The sequence below is a fragment of the Miniopterus schreibersii genome (genome assembly GCF_964146895.1).
Source record: "Miniopterus schreibersii genome assembly, chromosome: 2".
Classification (NCBI taxonomy): domain Eukaryota; kingdom Metazoa; phylum Chordata; class Mammalia; order Chiroptera; family Miniopteridae; genus Miniopterus; species Miniopterus schreibersii.
The window spans coordinates 140,846,569-140,866,057 of NC_138102.1; the positions used below are offsets into that span (position 1 = coordinate 140,846,569).

The following is a 19,489-nucleotide window of genomic DNA, read 5'->3' on the forward strand; positions in this document are numbered from 1 at the left end:
GGAGGCGTGTGGGGAGGGGCAGGTCCCTGGCTTAGCTTTCTGGATCCAATAACCCATACATTCCTACTCTCCACATTCCTACTCTGTACACAGTAGGGTAGTTTATTCGTCCCTTTTGTTACCAGTCTTAAGTTTCTCCCATTGTCAGCACAGTTGATTTCCTTTTGTTCTACACCTGGTGGAGCTGGAAGAACATTCTGGGCAAGTCGAGAGCATAGTATAATATCTTTGTGTCCCTGAAGGAAGCAGTAGGTGGTTCTTCAATTTAAACCATCCCTTATCGACATTCACAGGTTAACATTTGAGATCCAGGGGGAGTGTCCTATTTTTGGCTGCCTTCTCTTCAGTAATTTTCTCTCTTGTTTTGATATATAAACAAGGTTTCCATAGTGAGGACATCAGGCTATGAGGCAAGGTGGTGTGGCAGGAGCCTCATGCTACCTTATTGGCACTTGTGACCTGCCACGTGCCACCATGAAGAGTTGTGCACCTGGCAGGACCAGGAGAAGAAATGCAGTCCATCCAATGGCAGGATAAACACCAACATGCGGCTACTAAGGGTCTGATGGAACAAGGGTTGGATTATCTTGATTCTGAACCCAACCTATTAGCCCCTTCCTTGGCCACCCACAAGAGTGTGGGTAAGGAGGAGCTGTCTGTTTGTCATCTAACATCCCTGGGGGAGTGTTGCAGTGAAAGATTTAGAAGCCTGGAAAGGACACAGCTTCTGTTCACTTCCTGTCTTCCATTGTCTCTGTGGGTAATTGGGTGTTGACTGTGGTATATATTAAGCCCCTGCTGTTAGTCTAGCTGAGGCCTTTCTTGGCTCTGAAACTCCAAGCTGTCCAGCGATATGGTTTGGTGGCAGAGTTGCTGGGCTGGGTTCCTGCTCTGTCACCCTTTAGTCACCAGACTTTAACAAATCATTGAACTCAGTCTCTTTATTATAAAAATGAAGGTGTCAGTGAGAGTGGTCTCTTACATGTTTTTGAGCTGTTAGGACAGATTCTAGACTGAGGTGGAGAGCCTTTCAGAGGGGCAGCTCCCTCTCATTAAACCTCTGTGTTGAGAGCAGGGATTGGGCAGGCAAGGGTGGAGTAGATATAAATGGGGTTCACGGAAGAATGCGAATCCTAAAGATGTTGGTCCTAGGTCTGCCATGTCCTCATCTGTTGATCTCAAGCAGGTCTCTTCATTCCGTTAGAGGCTCAGTTTCCTCATGTGTGAAATGAGCATAATTATCCTTGTCCAACTTATTTCAGGAGGAGATTGTCAAAATGAGACAACACCTGTGAGAGTGACCTGCAGTGTTACAGGGAGGCAGCTATCGTTACCACCATTGTTCTTCCTTGACAACACACTGAAGTGTGAGGTGGGCCCAATGAGCAGGGGCTTAGCTGGGGAACCCAGGAGAGGCTGCTTCTTTGAGGACCAGGGTGGAGTCCTGCCCTTCATTCTTTCCTATGGCTTCATTCAAGAGTCTTTTTAAAAGAAATAGTCATGCCTGGCCGGGTGTGGCTCAGCGGTTGAGCGTCTACCTGGGATCCAGGAGATCGGGGTTCGATTCCCGGTCAGGGCACATGCCCGGGTTGTGGGCTCGATCAATGACTCTCTCATCATTGATGTTTCTATCTCTCTCTCACCCTCTCCTTTCCTCTCTCTGAAATCAATAAAGATATATAAAAAAATAAAAAATAAATAAAAATAAAAGAAATAGTCATTTGTGGGGGAAGACTCATCCCCTGAACCATGAGCTTTGTAATGAGTGGCTGGTTAGTACTGAGCAGGGCTGGGACCTGGGATGGGGAAGGGGCCAGAGCTGGGTGCATGGTCGGGTGGCAAGATGCAGCCCAGGAGTTGATGTTGTTTTTATTTTATTGCCCCAATGTTGGAATTTCTAGACATTCTCTGCAACTGAGATATGGGAAAGAAAAAAACTTTTGCTTACTGCTGGAAGTTGTGCTCAGTGCTACATGTATGATTCCATTGATTTTTCTACTAACTCTTTGAAGTGAATACTGCTATTCTGCCCACTTTACAGGTAAGGAAATAGAGGCCACAAAAAGGTAAGCGAATAAGTGGTGAAGCCGGGATTCAATTCAGGTGTGTGACCTGAATCCATGTCCTCAACCAGCACACAGCATGGCCTTTGTTTATGACTAGGCACTTGCAAGTATAATTTATCATTATAGCTTTTCTCCCCCTAAACTGAGGGTACCTCAGAATCTTTCTCTTGGGATGCTGTAGTCACTTTTTATACTGTTTCAGAGGGCAAGAAAAAGACCTAAGGGACAGGAAGCCCCAAAGACCCATTATTAGAGCCCGTGGTTTCTGTAACCTAGACAGAGCAGGGAGACTCAGTCTTGGACCCCAGCCTTGGAAGCTTCCTTCTCACCTGTTTTCCCTGCCAAGATCCTCTCGGAGGAGGAGGACCCATGCACCCTCAGTCCTTGCAAGGCCTCTGTCTGCCTGGCCCAGGGGAGGCTACTGTTCCCAATGCAGGACAGAGAGTGCTGCTGTTAAGATGCCAGTGAGGAAACCTGGCCGGGCATCTCCCAGCCTCATCGTAAGGATAACCTGACTCCTTCCCCTCCACTGATGGTGTTGCTTCTTCACTTGCTCTCGGGGGAAGCAGGTGGAGACTGCTCACCCCTTGGCAGATGGTTGTCTGAGTTTTAGGGCAAAGGCAGTGTGCTTTTCCAAGAGTTTCTAAGCCGCAGCGTGCTCAGGCATGATGCTCCCAATGCTGTTTGGGAAGCAGACGTCAGGGGCCCTGAAAGGGCCCTTGTCAGGACACCAGACTCTCACCAGGACCTGGGAGGGTGACTAGGAGTGTAGGACCTTCTGCAGGAACATGAAGTGGGAAGAGGCAGTGCAATCCTGGGGATCCAGCTAAGCTCAACCTCCCAGCTGCTAATCTGGAAAGAAGGGAAGTAGAGGCGGAAAATAACAGGAGGATGGGGGCTGGGGAGTAAGAGATCGAACCTCTCGGGTGTGGGAGCTGTGAGAATACTGTGCAGACAGCCTGGCGCTGCTCTCAACGGCACTGAGATTAGCAGCAGCACGAGCTCCTCACTCTCCCAGCTTCCCCTCCACTCTGCCCTGTGCCCCAGGGGCATTCATTCACCCAGCCCAGTCTCTGTCCCGGGATGGCCCTCAGCCCCCAGGACACTCTCCAGCTCCCAGACTTCCTGCAACTGCTGAGACCTCCCTTCCCCGGGGAGGCTGGTGATTCCTGTACAGTGTGAGTGGCTGCTTCCCAACAGGCAGCCTTGATTTACCCCTCACTCCCCACTGCCCCTGGAGCAGGGCTCCCGGTATGGGTCACGGTGGGTACCTCTCTCGCTGCTCTTCTTGTCACGGCACACCTGGGCTCAGTCCTGAGCACTGTTGTGCCAGCACCTCTGTGCCCAAGAGAGCAGGAGGAGGGCCTCTGAAACTGGTTCTTCCCAAGACCTTTGGAAACTCCCTGCTGTCTCCTGCAGTGCCATACGAACTCACACTTTGCATGGAGAGGAAAGGTGCCAAGATTCATCCCATCCTTTCTAGTTTGTCACATACAGATATCCTGGGACATGGGAGAGGGAGGGGACCACCCCTCTTTCTACACTCAATCAGATAATCTATCATATTTTTTCTCCTCCCAGCCCTCTTGGGCCCACACCCACAGCAACCTCTCTGCCCACCCTCTCCACCCTCTTGGGCGTGAGCAGAAACCCAGGGCATCCTAATACTGTAAAGGCCCCTTCCTGTGGCTTCCATGTGTGGCCAAAAGCAGTGGCCAGAAAGACAGTCAGCACATTTGTGGCAATGTGACAAGCCGTTTAGGTAGTCAGGACCTGGGCCAGGTGGCAAGAAGCACCAGGAAGTGAGATCAACTCGGGACAGTGCTGTGGAAACCTATTTGGGTCATGGGCCCCAGAGAGAATCTGGAAGAGCTTTCCTCCCTCTCCTCAGAGAAATGGCACACTCTTGGGTACTCACCCACTTTGCAAGAACTCTCCAGGGCCCAGCCAGCAACTGTCCTTGCACTCTCCATGGACTCCTGTTTAGAAAGCCACCTGGGGTGTGTGTGAGCCAACACCCACCAACATGGCTTGGCCACTTAAGAAAGTGGAATAATAAATCAATGAAATAAGGGTAAAGAAAGGCATGGGTGTGCTAGAGTGAGGAGTACAGAGTTAAGGGGGAGCAGGCACCCCATGTGATTGACCTAGAAAAGGTGGATTCCTAGCAGGAGAGGCTTGGAAAGATGAAAAAGGGAGGATGTGTGGAGAGGAGCTGGTAGGCGGCGGTTCCAAATCATTGGGCCTCTGGTATCTGGAAAGACCCTGGGTATCCCTGTGACCAACAAAACCAAGGTGTCCTAGGCACAAGCCCTGTGTCATTCAGGACAGTGCCTCCCTTTGATGCCTCCTTTTCCCCATCTGTAATAATTCTCACCTTGTGGGATTGTCAGCAGGTTAAAAATGAGAGAGAGGCTGTAAAAACAAACACCTAGTGAAGGACAGTGTTGTGTAAATGGGAGATATTTAAAAATATATTTTTATTGATTTTGAGAGAGAGGAAGGAAGATGGAGAGAAACATTGATGTGAGAGTGGAACATAGATCTGCTGCCTCCCACATGCCCTCTACTGGGGTTTGAGCTGCAACCTGGGCACGTGCCCTGACAGAGAATCAAACCAGCCACCTTGTGGTGCATAGGACGACATCCAACTGAGCCACACCAGCCAGGGCACAACTGGGAGTTCCTGCCAAGGAGTCCAAACAAGTGAACTGTCCCTTCTGAGGGTCAGTAACTCCAGGTGCTGTGTCTACTGCCCAAGTGGGAGGGGGCCCCGAGGGTGACCTGCTTGGTAAACCTGACACTCCTTTCTGCTGGCTGTGGAGGACAGGACTTGTGCTGCATTTGTGTCTACACAGAACAGGGCAACGGAAAATGTCAGCCACTAACCGGTGTCATGGACCTGCCTTCACAACTCCACCACACATTCCCCTCATAAAATTCTCTCATTATCACCCCAGTCTTTCCTTCTTTCTTTCTTTCTTTTTTTTAAATTAAGTTTATTGGGGTGACATTGGTTAATGTGATCATACAGGTTTCAGGTGTGGGTTTCTATGTCACTAGATTATTCTTGCTTGATAGTGAATGCCGTGGAGTAAAACCTACAGAGAGAAGTGCAGGCACCATCCTCACCCTCTGGGGACTTCGAGTGCGCATGTGAGCCAGCCCCGTGGATGCAGTTATGGGTGTGCAGAGGACAGGCCCTGACCAGATGGTGTGGCTGCGTGGGGTCAGGCCTGAAGTGTGGGGGCACAGGAAGCCCTAAGCATATATACTCTACTGGGTAGGGGCCAGCTAAAATGCTGATTTAGGGGGCTGGTAGGGAAGGTGGGGTTCACACAGACTCCACCTCCCTCTCCCTCCACCCCAGGATCTCCATTGAGAGGCTCCGCAACACTCCCACCCTTGGATGTGCTCTGTGTGGGAGACGCAGCTCTGAAGCACCAGCACCGAGCGAGCCAGGGGTTCAGGCAGATGCCAGACACGGCCAAAGTGCTCCTGTCCGAGGGAGGAGAGGGAGCCTGGGGCTTTGACATCCCGGAGACCCCAAAACTCAGGCAGACAAACTTTTGTCAGAATTTTTCTTAGGGACTAATGTGGAGCCCGAGAAGAAGAGGTGAAGTTCTCTGCCTGCTCCCAGGCCTGCCGGTGAACTCCGATGCCAGGGAGAGAGAAGGGAAAGAAGGAGACCCGACAGACCCGGGCCCTCTGACTGGCGGCTGCCATTTCTCCCTCTGCCCTTCAGTGAGAAAATAAGGGAAAGCTGGGTCTGGGTTTGATCTGAGTCCATCGCCTCCATTTTGCACATGAGGAAAGCCAAGGCTCAGGAAGGTTCTACAGTCAGTTGGTCACAGGGCTGCCTGGAGAATGCAGGTTCCCTGAGCCTCACCAATGTCGCTCCTCCTGCTCTCGGCGTCCACCCCCTTGGCCCACAGGCGAGGAAAGGGAGGCCCGCAAGGGCGGTGACGCGCCGAGGTGACACAGTTGGTGTCTGGCAGAGGGGCTCAGCCTTTACAACTAAACACACTCTTCCCAGCCTATCACACAACTGCTCTCAGGAAAAAATGTGCTGCCCAGTAGAGACCAATGCGCTGCTTTGAACACCTGATGGCCTATGAAGTGTGCCTACGGCTCGTAAAAGTATAATTGTCATAAATTTGACACATCCCAAATGAAAGACTCTATTAAACATTCACTGCTTAGTTAGCAATGATTTCAGTGGCTTTTTTTTTAAGAATTTAAAAGGCTTTTAAAGAAGTGTTTGGAAGACTCATGATTTTTGATGTCAAAAGAAGCTGTCCAGAGAGTTCTGAACAGTTTTTTCCTTCCACTCCTCTTCTCCCTCCTCCTCCGCCTCCCTCTCCTCCTTCCCCTTCCCCTCCCCTTTCTTCTCCTTCTTCCCCTCCCCCTCCTTCCTCTCCTCCTTCCCTTTCCCCTCCCCCTCCTTCTCCTCCCCTCCCCTCCCCTCCTTCACCTCCTCCTTCCCCTCCCCCTCCCCTTTCTTCCCTCCTCCTCTTCTCCCCCCTCCTCTTCCTTCCCCTCTCCTCCCCTTCCTTCCCCTTCCCCTCCTGTTCCCTTCTCCCTCTTCCTCTTTCCCCTTCCTCTCCCCCCCCCTCCTCCCTCTCCTTTTTCTTCTTCTTCTTTGGAGGTAGGTGGATAAAAATTCCTGTAGGAAGCAGTCATCCAGAATGAAGCCCTTTGGCCATTCCTTCCAAAACAGGCATTTTTGGTACCCACAGATCTGAAGGCATCTTGAGGAGCTTTGTTGCTAGACTGAGAAACTTAGGTCTCTTGAAGTAAGAAACTATTTGGTCTTTAAAAACTCCACTTGTTTCCATGCTCTTCTCTCTCTCTCATTATTTTTTGTTGGGGGGAATATTTCTCCACCTGCTTCTTCCTACCATTATCCTCAGCCAACCCAACAGGAAGCCTGGAGAGCAATAAGGAGGTCACATGGGGGGGGGGGGGAGGCAGCTGTAAGTGATGGGGCAGGGGGAGGTGGGGGCTGAGGGTGGGAAGAAAAGTGTGGACTGAAAGCAGCTGATGAGACTCCCAGTGGGCACGTGGCATGGGGACACTGCTGAAGAAATGGCAGGTGTCCAGATGGAGGCACTGGCTGTGAGTGACAGCTGTGAACGCAGCAGCCCAGAATAGAACTAACAGGAAGGCTCCCCAAGAGTGAGAGGCAGGGTGAGAAGAAAGCAGCATTAAATCTGGGAAAACCTGGAGGGATCTCTGAACTGTGACTATGATGACCACATTTTTCTGAAATCACCAGGACTGGATGGAATATTCTATAGCTGTCTTGTCTTTCCGTGTTGGGGTGGCTATATATATGGTAACGGGCAAAAGTAAGAATATCGGTGCCTGGAACAAGGGTTGAGGCTGGGAATGGCAAGAACCTTTCATGGGTAGACCCCTTTGTGGCTCTCTCTGTGTGAATGCAGACATGTGGGTGAGAACACACATGCACACATGTCAGAGTGTTTCAGTAGCTGGACAGCATTTAGCAAACAAGGCACACCCTCTGGGGCCTGTCGTAGCCATGATGAGAACTGAATTCATTCAGCTGTGGACTGATCCCTTGCAGAGCCGAGCTAGGTTGTGTAACTTCCTGTTGCCTGGCTCAGAGGTGCTGGGACCCCATTAGAAAATTGGAACTACATGTGACTTTTTGGTCACCGCAGAGGAAAGTGATGTTTGTTGAGTACTTACTATGTGCCAGGCATGATGCTGTAGGCTTCCTTTGTTGGTTGCTTGGTTGCTTCATTACTTTAGCCAACATGAAAGGACCCCCTGTTGTGTGCTGGGCTGTGTCCCCACCCTCATTCCTCCTCTGTTTCTGGGGTCTGCCTTGTTTCTGAGCAGTGGTACCTCCTGCCTTCCTGATGAGCCTGGCAGTTTCTGAGTTCCAAAATGGGCTTCTGCACAGTGGGGCACTGGGTGCTTCATACTGTTGGTGGGTCTGGCTGCCCACAAGCCTGGCTTCTCAGTCAGAATTAGTTTGCCCAGGGCACAGTAAAATCAGTAGCTATGGGTTGGTGGTCAGAAAAGGGGATGATTGAAAAAACAATTAAAAGGGAGGTGTTGGGTAAGAAAGGAAGAGGGGCCCAGGGCTATGATGGAGAACTGGGTCAGTGGCTGGGACTGTAGATGAGTGAGCAGTTTTAACATATCATTTACAAAGAAATGGCCTGGAGGAGATATTGAGCAAGCCACTCCTGTTGGGAGCCTGGAAGTCTCCTGTCCCACCTTCCCTCGGAGCCGCTGGAGCAGTTCTGATGGACTGCGCCGGGCTTGGCAGGCAGCGCGGGCTGCAGGGCCGGTGCAGCTGCCTCAGGGGTTTCTGCTGCAGGCCAGCCTGTGGACAGCCTGCTGCTGGCCATCCGCTCTGCTTTCTGAACTGTTTTCTTGGTGTTACTGGATGTTATGGGTGTTGGCCCTTTGAGCAGCCTGAACTCAGCAGCAGGAGCCGGAGGAGAAGGGTTTGTTCTTTGTTTTGTTTTGTATTTGAAATGGAAACACTTGGTTTCCATTCTGTGGTTGTGTGAACAGGTAGCTTGAGAGACTAGCCTTTCGGGCCTGTGGAGGGAAGCCCTGGTTTGGTGTGGGGGGAGGTGGGACAGAAAGCTGAGACAACGTCCAGGTGAAAGCTTAGGGAACAGGTACATGGCACACTGTGAAGGCTCAAGCATTGCTCGCATCACATTCGCATCAGAGAAAAGCTGCAAGTCCAAACCCCAACCCCTAGAAATGATTTTTGGACTGGAGACTTATTCCCTGAGTGACTGCTCTGTGCTGAGGGAATGGAGGTTTAGGGTTGAGATAAATATGACCTTGGCTCTGATGGGCAGAAATCCAGGGGCATGGCTCATTGTAACACAAGAGACTGTGATGAGGCCATAAGGAGGTACACACCGTGCTAAGGGAGCAGATGGGTGGGGGAAACTAATTCCTACCTGGAGAATCTTGTGTTAGCATCCACATTTATTTCCTACCGGTGAAACACTTCATCCCCGCTCTGCTTAACTCTGGGAGCTTACTTTTCTGTTCTTCTGGCCAAGGGAGCTACCCAGCCAGGGCCAAGGGACATGCTTTTGAAAACCTATGAGGAAAAGTATTCGGGAGCCTGGGCTTGCTGCCAGCTTGTTAAAAGGATTTTGTCCTACAAGATCCTTGTTCTGCTCTCAGAAACAGCAAAGTGAAAACCCGTTACATCATCAGGTCAATATCCTTGCGAGACAGTGGGGATTCAGTACAAATATTCCCATTTTCTAGATGAAGAAATTGAGGACCATAGTGGAAGTCAGCTGCAAAATCACAGCCGGACCAAGTGTCTTAACTCCCATTTCACTCCCTTAAAGAAGACAGAACTTATTATCTAGACAAGCACATTGACATTATGTAAAAGGTGAAGTTAAAAAAAATAAAAAAATAAAATGTTATATAACACTTACATTGCATTCTTCCACCCACCACCTTTCCAGAGAAGAGACTCTCCCTCTTCAACTTGACTTTCAAAAACCAGTGAATGGGTCTAGAAAAGGGAGGAGCCCAGTGGAGACCCTGAAAAGGGAGACCTGCTGTGAAGGCAGAATTACAGAGCACAAAAACATGCAGAGTGTGTGCCCTGCACAAGCCTGGCGTACAGTAGATGCTCAATAAATGTTAAACCCGCCCCCCTCCCCGCAAACTGACGTGGCCTTGGCACAGTCAAGATGGAGTAATGGACAATTAGGGCGTAGTTCAGATATCCATAGATAATGACACATTTGACTTTGGATTGAGGCTTTCTCCAAAGCTTTTAGCTTTATAATTTATTTGCATACTTAGGGTTATATAAGCCCAGTTGAGGAAATAACTAAAGGAGATACACGGATTTGCTTCCTTCAGCATTCTCTTATTGCAAATCAAACCTCTCGGATAACTGGCTCCCTGTTCTTTACCTTCATTGCCGCCTCACCAGGTAGTTAAGACATAGGATTGGAGACCTGGGGGAGGTAGTGCGAGAAGGTAAATCACACTGAGCTTCTTTTGTTAACTAGGAACTGTGCTTGGCACATGCATTTATTATCTTGTTCCGTTTTTACAACAGCCATGCTCTTCTTCTTATTCGCTTTTCATAGATGAGGAACTGAAGCTCAAAGAGGATTGTGGATTATTCAAGGTCATTTAACCAAAATATAATGAAACTGGGACTTAAACTCAAAGCTTGTGTTTTGATATGATTGTGTGCTAACTCTGTCCTGGGATCTGTGAAATCCAGGATCTGTAACTTAGGTGACCATGTGGAGTTCACGGTCACAGCACGTGAAAAGAAAAGAAGATCTCTTTGCTGCACCCGAAATAATGATACCCAACATTTGTATTGTGCATCATGGTCTCCAAAGCACTTCAGATGAACTTCCCACTTTATAGCCAAGAATACAGGACTGAGTTTAATTCAATGTCACAGAGACAGTAAAAGGCAAAACTGAAACTCAAACATAATTTCTGACTTTAAATTTAATTCTGGTTCTCCATAGTGCCTCTCACTTGTGTTTGGCCACACAGACAAAAGAAGGACTGGGCTTGAGGCTTGAGCTTAGGTGTGGATTCTCTGTGCGCTTGGTCAGTTGATGGGCCTCCTGATATTCCTCCAACCCTGGGTATCATGGAGGAGCCTGACTTCTTAATGGCTCAGCAGAATCACTGGGAAAAATGTGACTATTGACTGACTAAATCAAGGTACGCTTGGATCTTGGAGTTGTGGAAAGCCTTTGATTGCAACCTTTCATTGGGTGCCCCGAGTGAGACAGGCCCAGAAGAGGAACTTTCCTTAAGACCCTCAGCTCCTGGTTTTCATGTAGAAAAATGACAGAGTTGATGGTTAAAAAATCTGGTTATAGGAAAGAAAATTCTCTCAACAATGCCTGGTTATCATGCATTCTTGCTGTGACACAGGGAGGAAAGAGTTAAGGTAGTTTGAAGAACGACAACTCTTTTGTTGTATCCTAGGCTAACTTCTTTCTGTGAGAGGATGCTTATTTCCCCACATCACATGCAAAGGCACTTGCTGGGGCAGAGGGAAAAGCAAGGAGAACTCTAACCCTGGTATTGAGGGGGCTCCCATAGTCTCTAAACCTGTTACCTCCCTGACCAGCTGAACGGGGGTGGCGAGCCTGCACAGGCCCGAATGGTAGCTGGCCTCCCTTGGGTTGGTCCAGGGCAGGGAGCAGCATTCTGCACGAGGTCCCTTTCAGATTGAGAAACCCACATTCTGATCTCTTCTTCTGATGATTTTACAAAAATCAAATTGCATGACAGATGCCTAGATAAACAGGAGAAGTTTGCAATCAAAGCAAGTTCTGGGATGGGGCTGATTGTAGATTTTTAATGGCTATTAGCTTGATAATCACACACCAGGAATAGCTTCCAGGCAGACCAAACCCATGCATAAGTGGGCCCACACCCATGCACACCCAGCACCTAGTTAGCAGAATAAAAGGGGACCCTGACAGTCTCCCTATAGCAGAGTTGTGTCTCCAGCCTTAACTCTTCTCAGGGACCTTCAACTTTCCTTGCTGGGCAAAGGCATCATGAGTTGTCAGATCACGTGCAAATCTCGAAGATCAGGAGGTGGAGGAGGATTCCGGGGCTTCAGCAGTGGCTCAGCTGTGATCTCTGGTGGGAGCCGGAGGTCAGGCACCAGCTTCTCCTGCTTGAGCCGCCATGGCGGTGGCGGAGGGGGCTTCGGTGGAGGCGGCTTTGGCAGCCGGAGCCTTGTTGGCCTTGGAGGGACCAAGAGCATCTCCATTAGTGTGGCCAGAGGAGGTGGAGGCTTTGGCTCCGGTGGTGGATTTGGTGGCAGAGGAGGTGGCTTCGGAGGTGGCTTCGGAGGTGGCAGCGGCTTCGGAGGCGGCGGTTTTGGAGGAGGCGGCTTTGGTGGAGGCCGCATGGGAGGTGGCGGTGGCTTTGGAGGTTTTGGGGGGCCTGGTGGCTTTGGGCCTGGAGGATACCCTGGTGGAGGCATCCATGAAGTCTCCATCAACCAGAGCCTCCTGCAGCCTCTCAATGTGAAAGTTGACCCTGAGATCCAGAATGTGAAGTCTCAGGAGCGGGAGCAGATCAAAACTCTCAACAACAAATTTGCTACCTTTATCGACAAGGTGAGTCATGAGAAGCTGGGACCACCCGCTGCTTGGGATGCCCGGGCTTCCAGTGCTAACTGAAAAGCAAATCAGAGATTTGTTTCTTTCAGGAGCCATCAGTGTAGCCTTACAAGCCTGGGCTATTAGCATTGTCCCAATGGGAAAGATGCTCCTTCGTGGGCTACATCTTCCATAGCAGTCTGCATTTAAGAGTTATTTGTGTTTCTGGCTTTGTTTTTGCCTAAATGAATATTTATGGAAAATTCTGAAAATCACAGAAAAGGTGATATAGATAACTAATGGACTGATGGGTTCAGGCTATGTGACAGCAGGTTCTGGACGGGATTGGTCTCTTCTTCTGAGACCGTCTTTCCTTTCCTAGGAGTTATTACTCTATTAAATTCTGGGAAGCTGAATCTGAAATATCTGCTTGGGGATAAATGGAATTCCTGCCTTGAAGAAAAACATTCTCAGTTTTGAGACCCATAAAATCTTTATTGGTGTCACTTTGAGGTGTTATAAGGTTTTCTTCTATTTCAAGGCAGTTGAACCTGTCTAAGGAATTTACAAGGCTCTTAAAAACTAGACAGAGGAGCCCTGCCTTCCTGTGCTCTCACACTCATCGCCCTTAGGAGCGGTGCCAGTGGATGCCTGCTTTTGGTTTTCCCCAGAATTTATGGGACCTTTGCTGGGAATTCAACTAGGTTGGAAGGGAAATGGCCTGTAGTCTGCAGACAGACCAGTGGATGGTGAAGTAGGAAAAGAGAGTTCTGTGCATGGAGAATTCTGGGTGTAGTATTAAGAGTCTGTAGAACTTTCCCAGTGTGGAGGCAGGGAGCTCATAAGTGCTGTCTGGCAGGTTATGGCCTCCAGCTCGGGAGGGTGAAGCGGTGTAGACTTGTCCAGGTCCCGGAGCAGAGCAACCCAGAGCTCATGTCTTTTCCTTCTGGTCATGACAGGTGCGGTTCCTGGAGCAGCAGAACCAGGTGTTGCAGACCAAATGGGAGCTGCTGCAGCAAATTAATGTCAGCACCCGTTCCACCAACCTGGACCCCATCTTTCAGGCGTACATTGGCCAACTGAAGAAATATGTGGATTCGCTCTCTGCGGAAAGGACATCACAAGATTCAGAGCTGAACAACATGCAGGATCTCGTTGAGGATTATAAGAAGAGGTAGGTGGCAGAGTAAAGACTGAGTGGAGATAAATATTGATCTGAGCCACCTGATTATCCCCCTGGCAAGCCACTCATCTCCAGGTTGCACTTGTGGTGACAAAGGGGAGAGGCAGCGAGATCTTTGCCAGTTTCTTGTGAGGAAGACATTTAGGGCTTTCGAAATCATCTTTTTTTACAGGTTTGAGAGTCAACTTACAGGAAAGCATCCTCATTTAAGATATCATAGTTTCAGTATAGACAATTAAAAGAGTACTTAATATTCCAAGAAAACAGAGTATTTTTGGTGAATCCACTAGAAAAAGGCATAGACAATAGAACTAATCTAACAGTTATGTCCTTTGGGTCCCAACAGGTATGAGGATGAAATCAACAAGCGCACAGCTGCTGAGAATGATTTTGTGACACTTAAAAAGGTGAGCAAGAGAATGTCATGGCTGGGGTGGGAATGGGGGTGCCTCAGAAGCCTGCTGTGTCTGAACGGACAGGCTGGGGAACAGCTCTGAGTGAAGAGAGCAGTGGCCAGGGAAGGGGGGGAGGTGTGTCCATCACTGGTTCTCTTGGAAATAAAAGCGTTTCTGTAGTTCAAGCTTCTGGACACAATTTCAAAGATGTTGTGCCATTTGCTAGAGCCTTTTGCATCAGTAACTTTCTTAGGACCTATATTGGATCATGAAAGATGCAAACACAGAGAGCACTTAATTCTTCTAGAGAGCTGAGGAAAGAATGGGACCTCCCTTAGAATGCCTGCTGAAAGAGGCTGTCGGTGGTGCTGACAGAGGTTTGAGCTAGAACGCAAAAATGTGGGTTTTTACAGAGGCCTGGTTCCTACAGAGACTTTGGTATGAAATCCAGAGAAATTCAGGAGAGGCTGGGATGGACAGACAGGATGGGAGAGTTGAGGACTGTTAAAAACCACAGAGGCCATTATGTTCCACAGTGTATCAAGCAAGAGGAGAATAGTCGACAAAGCTTGGTCTCATCAAAGCTCTGATGGTCTCAGGGGGTGTGATAGTGAACATGGGCATGGAGCCCCCAGGAGAGGGGCATAGTAGACTCCATGCCCTACGAGGTCCCATGAGAACATCGCTCATCTGGAGGTGACTGGGATATTGGAGAGCAGCTAACAGGGACTGGGCGGAGTGGAGAGCAGAGAGAGGGTGGGGCCCATACCCAGAGAGCTGCAAGGTTGGTGAATGAGTTGGGGGCATGAGTTTCACCAGAGGCCCCTTACCTTTCTTATAGGATGTGGACAATACCTACATGGCCAAGGTGGAGCTGCAGGCCAAGGTAGACGTGCTGAACCAGGAGCTTGAGTTCTTGAAAGTCCTCTTTGATGCGGTAAGGAGGCTGCTCCTGGATAGAACCTTGCTTCCCACCCTTCCCACCAAAGGAAAGTCCTTCCCAATTGGTGAAAAGGAGATATAGGTGGGGTTTATGGACTGGCTGACTTCAACTTGCCATCATTCCAGGCTGCTAAGGGGTTTCTATGGTGTAGGTCTTGGAGAAAAGAAACTTTCTCTGATGTCACAGGAAGTAAGGCTCAAGAAAGACTAGGGCCACTTCCCCTTACTCCATTCCCTGATATCCAGCTCCCTTTAGGAAAAGACCTGTCCTGTTCCCATTCCTATGTCTAGTATACTTCAGAGGTTAAATGTAACACGCCTCCCTGCTCCTTGCCCGAGTAAACATATATGATTCCTGAAGCAGAAAGTAAAATTTAAGGCATTTCCCATCCACCAGCTTCTTTCTGGGGGCACTAATCAGAGCTGCATAAATGGTGAAGGCCGTTAACTAGGAGCTCAGAAGTACAGACCCCTCTCCCACAATTCTCAAGACAACCTTGGCAGGGGCCCAGGAATGGTGGCTATGGCACTTTAAATCCCATGCAGTGCTGAGTCTGAGACTCTGTGTATTTCCCAAACATCAGGGAAGGGGTGCTGCCCCACTGGGCAGGGAGCCATGGCCAGACTTCCTGTATGTTGCAGGAGCTGAACCAGACACACCAGACCATCACCGACACCAATGTCGTTCTGTCCATGGACAACAACCGCAACCTGGACCTGCAGAGCATCATTGCTGAGGTCCAGAGCCAGTATGAGGAGATTGCCTACAAGAGCAAGGCTGAGGCCGAGGCCCTGTACCAGAGCAAGGCAAGTACTAGGAGCTTGGGGAGAGCCAGAGCTTTTCCTAACCAGCCTGAAACTGTACAATAAGAATTGTTGGCATTTTTATCTAATAGAAGTTAGGCATCGTTCCCCAGAAAAAGTGTCCACAGTACCTCACATGCCCTCAATCGAGATTGTCACTGAGTCCTTCTGGGGGTGTAGATGGTTCCCCGCCTCCCACCAATGCAGCCATGACACCTGGCTCGGTTGACCCTCCCTGGACAGTATCAGACTTTCCCTGACTCAAGCCAAGTTTCCTCCCAGTTGCAACCGTCTTTTTCTTCCATACAGTATGAGGAGCTCCAGGTCACTGCTGGGAAACACGGAGACAGCATGAAAGAGATCAAGATGGAGATCAACGAGCTGAACCGCATGATCCAGAGACTAAAAGGGGAGATCGACCACGTGAAGAAGCAGGTGGGGCGTGGCCCTGGGGACTGGTGCAACTGCACTGGTTGAGCAGGGCTGGAGTGGGGTGGGGGCTGTGTATAGGTGTGTGTGTGTGTGCATGTGTGTGTGTGTATGAGAGAGAGAGGGAGGGAGAGAGAGAGAGAGAAACTGAGATGCTCTAATCTAGCTTATGCCCATCCCAAATGCCTTGGGGTTTAACATAATTTAAGGCTTATAACAATTTTTACAGTGGCTTAAGAGGCATTCTAAAGCAAGGAGTAGTGCAGAGAAAAATCGTGTCCACTTTTTGATTGCTTACGCTAGTGAAAGGGAATAATTACAAATAAAGCAAGAGGTCTTTGGACTTGCGTGGATTGCAGCCACAGCTTCCCACTGCGGCACAGCCCTGAGCGCAGCCGCTGCGTGGTGGAGGGGCAGTGGGTGTTGCAGGGAGCTGGCACAGGGTTGGACATTAGCTTTGGAAGAGGTCATGTGGGACACAGAATCTCTTCCATAAACAGCAGAATTGGTGAAGCAGGCTACATCAGATGTTTCCATTTGCAAGTATAAAACGGGATAACAATTCTGGCCCTGTGCCGTGAGGATCAAAGGTCTTTATGGGGAATTCATAAGGGTCCAGTCGAAGGTCACTTGGGAAGACAGTGCCCCAGAGACAGCAGCAAGTCTTAGCACAGTTGTTTGCAGCTTGCATTAACTCCGAGGTAGGCCAACACTTCCAGCGCCAGTGTTTCTGGCTTCTCACACCCTAAATGCCTCTGTTCCCTTTCTGCCAGGCAGACTCCATTCTCTAAAGAAACCTTTTCTCTTTCCCTTCTAGTGTAAGAATGTGCAAGACTCCATTGCAGATGCTGAGCAGAGGGGAGAGCACGCCATCAAAGACGCCAAGAACAAGCTCACTGACCTGGAGGAGGCCCTGCAGCAGGCCAGAGAGGACCTGGCCCGGTTGCTGCGTGACTACCAGGAACTCATGAACACCAAACTGGCTCTGGACGTGGAAATTGCCACCTACAGGAAGCTGCTGGAGGGCGAGGAGTGCAGGTGAGGGGCTCTGGGAGGGCAGAAAGGACCCTAGTTCACTCCCCCCCTCCTCTTAGAGCCAGGGCTGGAGGCAAAGGCAGGGAAAGCAGGATGAAGCAGGGCTTTCTGACAGCTGAGAGCTCTGCTTATGTCCAAGCAGAGATTCAGGACATAAAGCATTATTTTACAGTGGTAGATTTATCAACGTTCAATGACTAAGAAGGCAGAGTAAGTTAAACGAAGCTAAGCAATAAGTTAATTGTGGCCTTTTCTGAAAGAGAAAACAAAATGTTTTGAAAACAGGTTCGTCCTAGACAGTTTGAAACCTTGCTTTCTGGGTCTGTGGGGTGCATTGTGGCCTGGAATGGGGAGACGGTGGATTGAAAGGGCAGAATGGCTGGGGCATGCTCACTCAGAGCAGGAGCCAGACCTAATTCTTTGCAGGTTTCTGGAGGGGTAAACACAACCATTTGTTAACCTCCCCAAAAGGAAACCTTCCTCTCCAATGTGTTTGAAAAAGTTGGTCTGTGTTATTAGCCCCCCTAGTGATTTAATCTGGTCATAAGCAACTAGAAGGGGAAAGCTGCCCTGGGCCCCCAGCAAGCCAGTATGACAGAGAGGGAGCTGCTTGGCTCGGGCTGTTCTGAGCCTGTCTGTGCGGCCAGGCCTCCTCTCCCCAGCTTGCAGAAGCAGTGGGAAAGATTTCAGGTGAAGCAGAGGAGGGTGGGGCAAGAGGGTGGGACAGGGAGGCTGTACAGAGCTGCAGTTCATTCTGAAATGAACATTCACACAGTGAGGCCTCATTTCAAAATTTCTGATGTGACTTGGATTTTGAATATTGGACTCCCTAAGATGGATTTAAATACAAAAATGGGGTGCAAAGTCAAAAGCAAATTTGCCTTTTGATCATTTTTATCAGAGCAGAAAACTCAGATGGGTTGTGATGCCAGGCAGTGTGGAAACGGGCGGCTGGTTGCATCTCTGATCTGGTTGCATCTCTTCTGTGCTGGTTGCAGCACAGAAGAGGGGGGGCTCTTTAGGGCTCTGGGGGCTGATGTCAGAGGTTCCCTGCGCATTTGCAGGTGGCACTTGGGAAACAACATGTGTGCAGACCTGAGTGCTCTGCCCTGATTCTTTTCTCTCTCTCTCCTACAGGATGTCTGGAGACCTCAGCAGCAACGTGACTGTGTGTAAGTTGAAGGGTGATCCTCTCCTATGGGTGGTGTGTCGGCTGAGGCAGGCTGAGGCAGCCAGAACTTTCTGCGGTAACACCATCTCTCTCTGCAGCTGTGACAAGCAGCACTGTTTCCTCAAATGTGGCATCCAAGGCCGGCTATGGAGGCCATGGTTCTGGAGGTAGAGGATCTGGTTCCGGAGGCGGCTTCAGCTCTGGAAGCGGCGGTTACGGCTCTGGAGGCCGAGGGTCCGGCTCTAGAAGTGGCGGCGGAGGGGGCTACGGCTCTGGCGGCGGCTCCAGAGGAGGCTCTGGAGGAGGATATGGTTCTGGAGGAGGCTCCAGAGGAGGCTCTGGAGGAGGATATGGCTCTGGAGGAGGCTCTAGAGGAGGCTCTGGAGGGGGATATGGCTCTGGAGGTGGCTCTAGAGGAGGCTCTGGAGGGGGATATGGCTCTGGAGGTGGCTCTAAAAAGGGAGGGGGAGGTTCCGGCTCTGAGAAGTTTGGCTCTGGTGAAGGTTACTCTTCCAACGTGAGCTTCTCTTTTAGATAAACATGGAGCCCTCCTCTTGATTCTCCCACTCCAGAATGTAGAAGCTTGTCTCTGTACATCTAATGACAGCAAAGCAAACCTTGTCATCCGCCTCTGATAGCATTTTGGGGGAAAGGGATGCCCACATAGAATTTTTGAAATATCTCCTCTCCAAACAAATTAGTTGAAGCCAGTGACACCCTCTGTCCCCTGGGGAAGAATCTGCATTGCCTAGGTGTGTGCTTTCAGCCCTGGCCCCATTCCCGGGCCCTCTTTGCATTGCCCACTAGGGGGTCCTCCTCCCACCCCAATAAGTATTCTGTTGAGCACCCCACTTCAAAGCCTGCGCCTTTCCTCTGGCAGTGCCCCCAGGGAAACCTGTGTCTGTGTATATAGCCTGCCTTGCTGGCTTTGCATCTAACGTGCTGTGGTCTTGGTGTCTGCACAATAAACTTCATTTGCAATTCACAGCATGTGATGTGTGTTTCTTGTCAAGCCTTGGCAGAGTGGGTAGCCAGGAGCTATTACTCACTGCTGTCTGACTTCAGACACCAGAAAATGGAGAGATTTGGGAATGGTAAGAGCGAGGCTTCCTGGAGGAGGGCCGTGTTGCCTGAGGCAGCATGGCTGGGAAAAGCCCAGGGATTCTTCCTTCTGGAAGTCTTTAACAAACGGTGATGAAGAAGGGCTAGCCCTGGGGTCAGGGGGTGAGTGTGATGTTCTCAAAAAGGTGTTAGTCAGACATGGGGACTGTCATATTGCCAGGAAATCGACAGGGGGATTTGTGAAAAATTCTCTTTTCCAGAAACAGCCACTC

The 19,489-nt window shown here is 49.8% G+C and overlaps 1 protein-coding gene across 1 annotated transcript; it reads left to right on the top strand.

The window, feature by feature from the left end:
- Positions 1-11,644: 11,644 nt before the first annotated feature.
- KRT2 (keratin 2) lies at positions 11,645-19,139 on the top strand (the record flags this gene model as incomplete). The annotated part of the gene is made up of 9 exons (XM_081126263.1): positions 11,645-12,214; positions 13,156-13,370; positions 13,726-13,786; positions 14,616-14,711; positions 15,359-15,523; positions 15,830-15,955; positions 16,767-16,987; positions 18,122-18,156; positions 18,254-19,139. 9 exons carry the CDS (start codon positions 11,645-11,647, stop codon positions 18,691-18,693), a joined length of 1,929 nt encoding a protein of 642 aa, XP_080982389.1. The 3' UTR covers positions 18,694-19,139.
- Between the last annotated feature and the right edge of the window lie 350 nt (positions 19,140-19,489).